The 11904-nt window shown below is 43.9% G+C and overlaps 1 protein-coding gene across 1 annotated transcript; it reads left to right on the top strand.

The window, feature by feature from the left end:
- Positions 1-895: 895 nt before the first annotated feature.
- Positions 896-5809, top strand: LOC115624746 (MOXD1 homolog 2-like). Its single transcript, XM_030519574.1, has 8 exons — positions 896-1021; positions 2756-3260; positions 3343-3498; positions 3564-3851; positions 3916-4107; positions 4202-4869; positions 4940-5108; positions 5183-5809. Exons 2-8 carry the CDS (start codon positions 2934-2936, stop codon positions 5483-5485), a joined length of 2103 nt encoding a protein of 700 aa, XP_030375434.1. The 5' UTR covers positions 896-1021; positions 2756-2933; the 3' UTR covers positions 5486-5809.
- Positions 5810-11904: the final 6095 nt, after the last annotated feature.

Here is an 11904-nt window from a genome sequence, read left to right as displayed (position 1 = left end):
AACAGAGTAATGTAACGAAGCGCTGTTTCAAACGAGCATACATATAGCAACAGTATAACATAACAGAGTAATGTAACAATGCACACATACCTACATAAGCATTGCGGCCTCTGGTGTTTCACACGTACATACATATTCGTTATAACATAACAGAGTAATGTAACGAAGCGCTGTTTCAAACGTGCATACATATAGCAACAGTATAACATAACAGAGTAATGTAACAATGCACACATACCTACATAAGCATTGCGGCCTCTGGTGTTTCACACGTACATACATATTCGCACAAGCAGTAAAACATAACATGGCAATGTAGCGTTGCAGCCTATGCTGTCTTAGACGTGCATACATACATACATATATCAGTAGTATAACATAACAGAGAAATTTAGCAAAGAAACACACATACCTATGTATTTAAACTCAGAAGCCTCAGCTGTCTCACACGTATGCATGCACACACATATATGACTACACCATAAATTAACAGAGAAATGTTGTGTGCTCCCTTGTCCGAACTTGTTCGAACTTGTTCGAGCAGCATATAATTCTCTGCCTTAAATTGAATTGGTTTCATTCGTCTCTTGAACTCTGCGCAGTACGTACGGTGCGGTGCCCTTCGCTTGCGCGAAAACAACAAACGAACGAACGTGCGACAAACGCTTGCGTTGCAGTTGAAGATTGTTTTCGGTTCGGCGGCATTCGAATTGTCGTTAAATTGAATATTTTTGGATAACAAGTTTGCGTGAACGATGATCAGCATGTGTGAATCGAGAAGAGAGAAATAAAGAAATTGTGAATTAAGTGTTAAAGTGTTGTGGGCCATGAATGTGCATGAATTCTAGCCTAATTCGTTTAAAATTTATAATTTGTACATACATATACTCGTATATGTACATATGTATTTACATAACGATTGTAAAATTGAATGCCGACTTTGAGTGGCATTTACCTTTCACTCGCATTTGGATTACACATATTGATTGGGTCGGATTTAAAAGCTAGCACAACGAACTAGGTAAGTCTGTGTTGCCGCAACTGCGGGTAATTCGGAGGAGGTAATACCCATGTACATATGTATGTATGTACATGGGCACATACATATGTATATAGGTATGTGTTTGTTGGTCATAAATGTCATTAGTAATTGCATGCAGCGAAATTTACATATGCGGGGTTAGTTTATGCACGCATTAACGGCCGCGGTGGCGAGTAAAATTTAGAGTTGTGGTCGGAGTTGGAGTCGGAGTCAGGGTCGGGGTCATTAGATATGCACACGGTTGGAAAGGACGGTCGCCATCTAACCCTTTGCGACTAAACAAAGAAAGTAAAGCAAATGCGAGTTAGGCGCGACTTTTGCGGCACAAGCTGTGCCTTTCTTCACTTTTGACTCTAGTTGTTTTTTGTTTTTGTTGTTGCTGCTGCTGGTGCTGGTGCTGCGTAGTTCCTCATTATTTCCAATTGCTCATAAGCACATGTGTGTGAGTCAGAGCAGAGGGCAGCTTAATTCGCTCTCATTTGCCCTATGCTTGTGTGTTGTTGGTTGTGTGTTGAGTGTTGTGTGTTGTGCGATTGTGTGAATGTTCGTTGGCTGCGTTCACTTCGCCTCAGTTCGCTTCACTTAGTCAGTCGCTTTGCCCATTTGCCAGTTTGGCATTTGTGTGCACATTTCGAGCATTTAAATTTAACCTACATACCAAGTGGTGCGCAGTTGCAGCAGCGCTGGCTGATGATGCGCCGATCCAAGCCAAGCCAAGCCAGGTGATGGTGAAGGTGATGGTATTAGTGATGCGATAGAGACGGGCTTTGCCAAAACTTTCGGCTGCAGCTGCGCGGTGCTGGTAAAATGAAGGTACGAGTGCAACAACCAACCAGGGGAGCCATCGTCGTAGTCGACAGAGTCCACAGAGTCGACAGATCAGTGAACGAAGTGATTTAGTGCGGGCTTCTTCGCCGTTCTAATGCTTGAATGTTTGAAAAGTGAATGTAACAACCTATTTGAGTTGTTCGTTGTTCAGTGTTAGTTGGTGTTGTTGTTGTTGTTGTTGCAATTTCAGACAGGCATTGTGAAAGGAAAAACTAATGAGCGGTACGACTGGGGCTGTATCTGTCAGATACTTTTGAAATTATTGACTGTCTCGCAATGTGACACCATTTGTACACACACTCTCACATTCTCACACTCAATCATTTATTCAATTTCATTTGAATGCACGTCTACCGCTCTTCTGGGATTGTTGTTTGCGATGCACATTGCCGAGCTTGAGAAGCAGAATTAACACACAAACATACAGATATACAGACATATAGTACAATCACACCAGCACAAGCAGAGATAGACAAAGCTGGGGCTGTCTGTCGATTTGTGAATCATGTGGGAGTGTAGGCAGGTCTGTGAGCTAAGGCTGAGCAAACAATGTGGTGATTTTTAAGGTGTGTGCGCGCATTGTTTAGATGCGATATGATGATGTTGAAATTAACTCGATTTCATTGGGATTATTTTTTTATTATTTTCATTTTGACTTTTTTCTTCATTTTATTCGGGCGCCAAATCGACCATCGAATAGAAACAAAAACAACAAAAAAAAAGGCTTAGCTCGCGAGTCGCGAGCTTTTGACGCGCCTTTTGAGATGGGTCGCACTTAGGCACTTATGTACCTCCACTGTACATAATCACATTCGTATAAGTTTTGAAGAGAGCGAGTCACTTTAACATTTATCATAACAAATTGATCTTTTGATGGCATTTCAGGCAACTACAACTACAACTACCTCAAATTGAAGAAACGAATTGAGCTCCCAGCTCTACCTCAATGCAATTGGAGGGACATAAATAGCACAAGTTGTTGGAATTCGAAAAGCCGAATAGAGTTTCAAGGCTCAGAGAAACAACACGAGTAGGAACAACAACAGGCAGTAGGAATTGAAAAATGGCCAAATCCAAGAGACATTCAAGTTTATCGCTGTCATCGTTAATCACACTTTTCAAATGCTGCCTACTTGCCCGACTGGCCCAAGTGGCAGCAGGCATGGCCGGACCCAACGATGTCTACAGCATGGCCGGCATGAGTTGGGATCATGCCGTCGATTTAAATGAGGATTTTCGTATTTTATGGACGCACATTAATCAGGATATAACGTTTGAGATACAAGCTCGCACTATGGGCTATGTGGGATTTGGATTTTCAGCAGACGGCCAGCTGGCTGGCACCGACATTGCCATCGGCTGGGTGGACGATGGCCAGACATTCTTTCAGGTGCGAAGCTCATTTGTTAATTCGCTTGTGTGAGCCCAGCTAATATTTCCCATTCCCTTCAATCATTTTTTAATGCTAACAGGATCGTTATGTCGCTGCTGATGGAGCTGCAGAGCCGCGCGTGGATCCTTCCCAGGACTACATATTGATGATGGGCTACGAGAATGCGACACACACAGTCATTCGCTTTCGTCGCAAGCTACAGACCTGCGATGAAGAGCACGACGTGCAGATATCGGTAGGTGTGCCCGTTATTTAAATTATTTAAATGTCTTATTAACCCTTGAACTTGGCACCAAACAGAACGATACGATGCGGGTGTTTTACATGTACGGCATGGAGGATCCTAAGCACAGTCCAGTGGGCTTCGCCACTCTGCCTAATGCCGAGGATGCTTGGCGCTCTCCACGCTCGCTGGTGCTGACTCAGCGGCCCGTGCGTTCTCAGCATCGACACGACCGAGTCCTCGAACTTAAAAACGAGAACGTGGAATTGCCGTTTGCTGACGACACTCTCACCCATTGCCATGTCTTCAAATTGGATAAGGTCCTGAAAGCCCCCAATTGGCACAAGAAGTTCCACATGACCCGGGTAAGATGGCTGCTGAAAAGCTCAAATTGATTACGGAGTTAATCTTATCTGTTTGCCTTTGTAGTTCGAGCCGTTGTTCGATTCCTCATGGGCACTGCACTACATGCAGCAAATTGTATTGTACGAGTGCCAGGATGACGGCTTCGACCTCGAGCTGGAGCAACTGTCGCGAGAATCCGGTCGGGCTTGTGCTGGTGCGCGGAGCGTGTCGCAGCAATGCAATGCTGTTGCTGCCGTATGGTCGCGTGGCTCGGAAGTAAGTTTAATCGCGATAAAAATTGATATAATATTTCCGGCGGAGGAAAAAAGTTCAAGCTTTAATGGCATGCTGCTTCCCGTCCATTTCACAGGGCTTCTCATATCCGAAGGAGGCCGGCTATCCACTAGACGCAAAGAGCGCGCGTTACTTCCTGATGGAGACGCAGTACTACAACCCCAAGTTGGATTTTGAGCAGCTAGACATGCCGAAAATGTACGACAGTTCTGGCCTGCGCATCTATTTTACAGACCATTTGCGAGCCCACGATGCAGGCATGATGTCTATTGGAATGGAGCCCAGCTGGCGCCACATTATTCCGCCGGGCCAGCGACGCGTCGTCTCCGAAGGCCAGTGCCTAGAAGACTGCACAGCCTATGCTTTTCCTGCCCAGGGCATAAGTATTTTCGGCGTCTTGATGCATACCCATCAAATCGGCCGAGAGATGAAGTTGAGGCATATACGTGACACAGAGGAGCTGGCACCGATTGCACACGACAAGCACATTGATTCGGAATTCCATGAGATCAGGCCACTCGACCAACATGTCCGCGCTCTCCCTGGCGATCGTCTAGTCGCTGAATGTATTTATGATAGTTCTGGACGCGCTGCCATCACGCTGGGAGGCGCCACCTCAATGAAAATGGAAAGCTGTACAGTCTATACCATGTACTATCCGCGTCAGTACAAGCTGTCCTCTTGCCTCTCCCTGCCCAGCTTACCAACAGTATTGCATTCCCTGGGCATTGAGAAGCTGGCCACGTAAGTTCCAAACTTCTAGCCATTTGGGTTGGCAATTTTGACTTAAATTAAATGTTGTTGTTGCTTTTAGGAATCTGAACCCCATCGTTATTGCATCGCCCGCTGAGCTGGCTGGCCAGACTTTGGAGTCTCGTCTGTTATCCTACGATTGGAAGCATCAGTTTGACATATTCCAACGCAAAACACTGGAAGGATCTTTCAAGCCTGTGTGCCGCGGGCTACGAAGTGAAATGTTACCCGTAAGTTAAAAGAAAAGCACAACCGACCATCTTTGAAAATATTTTTAACACATTTCCTTTGCAACTCTTTGCAGATATCCGACAATCTTATGGGCTATCGAGTGGAATTGAGCAAAAAATATACGCCGCCGCGACATTGTAAGCCGCGCAGACTGTTCGTAAAGGAGAACACCAGCGGCAGCCACCAAGTTGAGTTGCCCGTGTTGCACGATCTACAAAGCAATCACATATTTGTGAGCGGAGATAATGGCTCCGCGCGAAGCAGTCGCAGCTCCTTCATCGAAACATTGGCACTAAGTGCCGCACCACCGAACCATTTTCCGCACTACTCTCTGTGGCTGTTGTGGCTACTGCCCTTAGCCATTGTTTTCAGCTAGGATTGTCCAGAACATTGGTCACTAGTTGTCTCACGAGCAATATCCATTGTGCCCCCTAAATGTTATGATCTTAAACAAATATTTTTAGACTATCGTCCTTGGGTGTATAAAGAGGGGAGGGTTTAATCAGAGAGTCTACCAAAGTACTGAAACTTTCTATTAACAAACTTGATGTATCAGTTTGTACTGTGATATGCATAGGTAATACTTTTGTAAATTATATCTTTTATATAAGAGTTGTATTGTGTTAAACCCACTAACATAACATAGGAGTAAGAAACGTTAGCCTAAGCAATAAAATGATCAATTATAATCAATAAAATACACTGAACGAGTTTTCCTTTAAAACCATTGGGCATTGGCGGTGGATGGAGTGAAGGCAGAAGGCAGCATGTTGTTGGGATCTGCGAGTATACGACTGGTCCATTCAACCGACAAAAAAGGTTGAGTTATTTTCTGGAAATAACACACCCCATTAAGGCAGGTGCCGTGGCTGGAAATGGAAGTTAAATATGAATTTGGGGGAAGAAAAAGTTGTGCCATCATTTGAACTTGGCGATGAGGTGCTGGAGAAGCGACATTCTGCTGCCTTTAAATCTAATTGAGAAGCGTTTATGGCACTTTATGCTGAAGTGTTAATAGTCTCCATATGTAAATGTGTTCGTCCGCCTCGTGCCGGCATCGTAGTGCGTCGCAACTCGCAACTCGCAGCTCGACGCGTGCTCTAGCGATTAAGGAGCACGTGCTGGGTGCGACATGCGTCAGCATTTGCAACGGTGCATATCGTTAATAATGTGGGCGTGCGCTCTGGAATTATGGAGTCTACGTCTTAGTCTAGGGTGGCAGTGGCAGCTGAAAGTCTGGCCAAATTGAACCAATTTGCGGGCTTCCAAACGGCGTGCAGCTGAGCTGAAAGTTGGACCCACTCTTAGACATGGACATGGACATGGGATACGCCCGTAGTTGGGAGTGGAGTGTGGAGTGTTCAGTAATTTGAATATTGTGTGCCTGTCAAAATTTGAGTAAAAAGAATCAACAATAATTTGTGCGGATGTTTGGTATGCACACATTCGTAATCGGTTCAGTTCGGCGAGATGAAAGAGAACTTGAGCATGCAATCGCAGACGGAGCAAGATGATTCAAGCCAGCAACGGAAAGCGAAACTAAACCCAACAAAGAACCAGTCGTCGTCGTCATCGTCATCGTCGTCGTCAGTTTCAGTAGCTTGAGCGCCAAACCCGAAGCAACCCATTCATGACAAAGACTCTGGAGATAAAGGCAAGCTACCAAACAGCACAATTATACTGACAGAGTCAGGGGCAACGGCAGCAACGCCAAAAACTATTCAATTTTTATTGTGCTAACAAAGTTCCAGCACACACACACAGCGAGAGAGAGAGAGAGAGAGGGAACACAAGAAGAAATCCAAAGAACGCTGCCAACAGATGCCGCCAATACATTTTGTCTGCTCAGACTATAGCCGCCGAAATTTGATAAGCGGATTATGGCTCAGGTAACCGATGCGCGGTGTGTGGCTTGGCCTTTGAGAAGGGCTTGCATTTTTTGAATTGAGTTTTAATCTGAACTTGGGCAAGTCAGGTCGAGATTGAAGGGGTTTGCTTTTGTTCAGCGTGGACCATAAGCTTAGACTGCTGCATGATACGAGTACCGTCTGTCTAGCGGATGTCTCTGACACCGCCAAAGCAAACACGTATCCTTGACAGGGCATCAGCTGTACTCGTACTTTCTCATCCAATTCTGACACTTACGGCTGCCATCCTTTTACAAACGTATTAAGATTCGTTGCACATTTGGACGTTGGCTTCTGTGTGCTGCCGCGTTGGTCCAGCTGCTGCCAGGACCTCGCTTCGGCAACCTGTTGGGCCGCCCACTAGGCAGAGCATTGGGCGCCTACTCCTTACCTACTCTGACGCAATCTTCACGGTGGTCGCGTCTGCGTCTGCCTATGCGGTGCGTCTGCGTGGCGTTTAATGTGCGGTTGCACAGCCAACTCAATTAGACGCAATTTTCAACAGGTAAACGCGAAGGCCACTTGTGTGCAAGAACGTTGCTTGCCGGCACCGGTACCTGGCCAAGGTAATGGACTGGTTGTCCATTCGGACACGCTTGCTCATTACGCTTCGCGTTAAGCAGTAGCATCTGAATCATCATGCGCTATATATTCCAAGTCGCTGCTAAATAACTTATCGGCTTAGCCTGTCAGAAATGAGTTACGTCCGAACGGGGCTTGTGAATTCTCGCTTCTGGTAGCTAAATTTGGTCCGATGGCTTGGACAGAGGTCGGGAACAGTGGCCGTGGGTGTGTCCAGACGCACTGAACGATTAAATATTTCATGTTGGCAGCGAAAAGAGAGCAGCCAAGAAGATCGGCCATTTCTGCTGAAACGTCTAAGAACTTAAGCGGATTTACGCCGTCCGTGGCATCAAAAAAAACTTCAGAAAGTAAAGATCATTGAATTTAGTCGCACTTTGTAGTTGTTGTTGGACGTTTAACAAAATAAATGTATACTATGTGTAGGCAGACATTTTACCACCTCACCTAACAATTGTGAAATACCAGGAAAGTGTAAAGAACTGAAAACTATGTCTACTGATATAACTTATTTGTATTAAATAGAAACTGAGAGCTAACTAAATTAAAAATAAAGGTAAAAAAATAAAAATGAACACATTCTCCAGTTTGGTTTTTATATCTTCCATATCTGATTATTATTATTGGGGTTATTATTATTAGTTTAAGAGTAGTTTCTCCAGATTTTCTTTTTCTATTTATTTTTTTTTTTTTTGCTGCGGAATCGGCTTTTAGATTAGGCCATATAACACGAGAGATTGACATTTATTAGATATGAGACCACTCTTACAGATTTTAAAACTGCACTTAATTTTGAAATAATGATAACAATGAAATATCTTTATATTTTTATCTTCCAATAACAATGAATTATTTATACTTCTCTCAGAATATATTGAAAAGATATGGACTGGTTATTATTAGTTTAAGAGGAGGAAAATTGTGGCCTTCACTCTTAGATATTCGTTAGGAATTCATTCGATTAAATATCTTGTTGTGAGAGATGCATACTCGTTATTTAGATTATTTCTTCATTTGTGCTGGGCCTTTGGTTTCTTCAACTTTTAATATAGCTTCAGACATATTATTTGCCAATCCTTTCATATTGTACAAGTAATCCGCCAGTTTAGAAAAATACTTTTCCGAGATGGGGACGAAGCGTGCGCGTCTCACAGACAGCTTCTGTTGTTGAATACTGGATGAACTATTTGCTTTGGCAGTGGTTTACTTTAGTGGAAGAAAGGGGAGGGATTTCGGGCCCGTTGCATGCACGTAGTGGCCAAGCCTCTTATCTGGCTGTAAAGTTAAAAGGGATGTCAAATGGATTTCCATACATTTTGTTTCCATTTTTCAATTTGCGTTTGTTGGGCGCTTCTGATACATATTTAAAATACATTTCTGACAGCAGCACAGCTGCTACCTTCGCCGCACGCACTGAAACCATTGAGGGGAAGAGTGGACCAAAAATTTGTTTTTTTCGCCCGCCTTAGTTCTGTGGCACACCATTCACACCCAGCCCTGTGCGCTGCCGGGCTGCCGGGCTGCCGGCTTGTCGCGCCACCAACACGTCAACTGCGGCTACGGCTGCGGCTGGCAGTTGCCTTTGTTTGGGATTCGGTCCGCACACATCTGATCCCATTCGAGTGCACGTACGAGAGTAAGTCGCATCATTCGTCCGCTGCCACCATAAGTGTCGGATTAACACTTTGAGTTCCCCAAGCGACTCGGTGTTTTCTAACAACAATTGAATAATATTTATATGTCACTCAAATTGTGACAAGCGCTCAAAATAAGTTTGAAGTATGACATTTCTAGAGGCGGTTCGAGCCTCAGACTGCTTTGCAATCAAATGCCAGATTTGATGAGGCGAGTATTCGCAACGACAACATCCAGCAGAACGCCGGAGCCCTAAGAGCTGTTTGCTATCTTAATTAGCTTTCTTGCACAATGCTTCGTCTTACCTGTAAAGTGCCACGCCCAGCTACCAATTCTACCTGTCTGGCTTCCGCTCCGGAACTGAGGGGTGGGCGCCTCATTTAACAAACAGCTATTAGCTCTGTGTGTTTTTTGGGAAGGGCGACGGCGGCGACTAAATTGAGATGGTTGAGCAATGGCCACGGTTAGTCGAAGATACTCGCACATCGTCTGCAAGTACAGTACAAAGTAATGCAGTATTTAAAGTTTAGAATTTCAGTTCTTAATGGCCCTCAATGGTGGTGGTCGCCGTCCCTCGATCCCTCCAGTGCATAGCGTGGGAAAAACGGGGTGCCTAAGATGCGTGAGCGCTGTTAATTCATTATAGCATTATTGCGACCAATGAAGATTTTACCACGCTGTATTTACATACACGTATACTACACATACGAGTACGTATACCAGGGAGCTTACTTATTATAAATAAAACTTGTTCCAATGCAAGGAAATGCCCCCAATAAGTAAGTCCGGAAAGTAGAGGAGATGCAGACAGCGCTTGAAGTATTTATGAATATCCATAAATAGCTGCTATTTTATGTTCGTGTTTAGCAAAATATTGCCACAGCACGTTGAGCATTACGCCGACTTTTAATAGCAGCAGTCTTACAAGACCCAGTGGAACTACATTAAAATCGAATCTGACACTAAAGCACTGCCTATCACACGGATAGTTTGTGTAAACCCCCACCGCCGAAAAGTAGCTCGAACGCTCATCAATTATTTGAATAGAAAACGCCACGCAACACGCACGCTTCCCAATTAGGAGTTGAAATGAAATCATTTCGGAACTGAGGGGGGACTGTTCAAATGCTCCTGCCACTCCTTAAATAGATGCGAGACTCTCTCTCTCTCTCTCTCACACACACACACACAACTGAAACAAACTACCATTTCGTGTTTAAATATGAACTAGTTAATCGGGGACCATAAATCAATGGGAACTTCTTTAAAATTATTTGAGGAAACTGTGTAATACCCAGTATCTGCTTACATTTGTATACTCTTTACATGAAATGTATAGTACAAGAGTATATTGGGTAACAGGCAGAAGGAGGCGTGGCAGTGGGGTCTGCCTAGTATATATATATTCTTGATCATCATGACAAGACGAGTCGCTCTATATCTGTCCGTCCGTATGAACACCCCGATCTTAGAGACTATAAGAGCTAGAGACACCAAATTTTGCACAAAGATGCCTTATGTGTGTACGCTACATGAGTTTGTTTCATTTTTTTGATTCCCCTCTCTCACTCCCCCAAAAATGAGGTTTTCGAGGTTTCTGTAACGCCGTTCGTATAATCACCTAGATCTCGGAGACTATAAGACCTAGGGACACCAAATTTTAGTCCAAGATACCTTATGTTAATAAGAAGAAAATGCGCATTTCCCTACCTCGCCCCCTTTCCCTTTCCCAATTAATTAATTAGTAATTTTCTCTATTACTTGTAATTCTTCGAATTTTTCGGTCAAATATCTTCAGTTAGTAATTATGAGTCCGTATGCCAAGTTTCATTGTGATAGGCCTACTATATTTAACAGGAAGCCCGCACCTGTTGTTGTTGCTGATTTGCACAGACATAAACATGCATAGACACGCATAGACGCAATTCGTATGTTAGTGTGCAGTTATACGCGCTTTACGTGAGTAAAACAGGTAAAATTTATTAAAATTTTGTTTATTTTCTTAAATTTCTATAATTATTCTACACACATGTACATACAGAGTATTTCAAAGTCGGGAAACCCGAGGTTAGCTTCTCCACTTGTTTTCTTTTATCCAACTGTACAAATTAGCAAATGGAATTTTTTACGATGAATGCCAAGCTGAGAGAATTTGAGGAAGGCTGGATGGAAGGGGTGGTTGCCTGGCTGCTGGCTGCTGCATTGTTTTGATAAAAAATTATGCTTAGACAGCGCTTAACCGGCAATGGGGCTAGAAATAAAATCTTTACGTCTGAATGCACTTAATATCTTACATTATTTGCCCTCGGCGTGCCACACACATAGGCATAGGCATATGCACATATCTATGTATATTTTGTAGATATAAATTTCATAAATAACAACTGCCCTTATTTCATTTCGCTTTTAAGGGTGCACAGCAAAGCCGCGAATCGCCAAGTGAGCAGCAATTCGACATACGGTTTCTACTAATCCCAATGAAAAATGTTGGCCGTGCAGTGCGGGAAAAACAATGCCAGGCCCAGCTGCAGCAAATTGTTGCCTCTGGACAAGGCAGAGCGTGAGGACGAGGATACATGGAAATCCATACAATGCAAAACATTGGAAGCGAGCGTCGGCCGCGGCAGTGGCACTCAATTGGAAAAGCGCTGAACCACTTGCGTTGCCATTC

Source organism: Scaptodrosophila lebanonensis, unplaced genomic scaffold (assembly GCF_003285725.1).
Source record: "Scaptodrosophila lebanonensis strain 11010-0011.00,11010-0021.00 unplaced genomic scaffold, SlebRS2 tig00000061-arrow-pilon, whole genome shotgun sequence".
NCBI lineage: Eukaryota > Metazoa > Arthropoda > Insecta > Diptera > Drosophilidae > Scaptodrosophila > Scaptodrosophila lebanonensis.
This window is presented reverse-complemented; position numbering and strand designations above follow the sequence as displayed.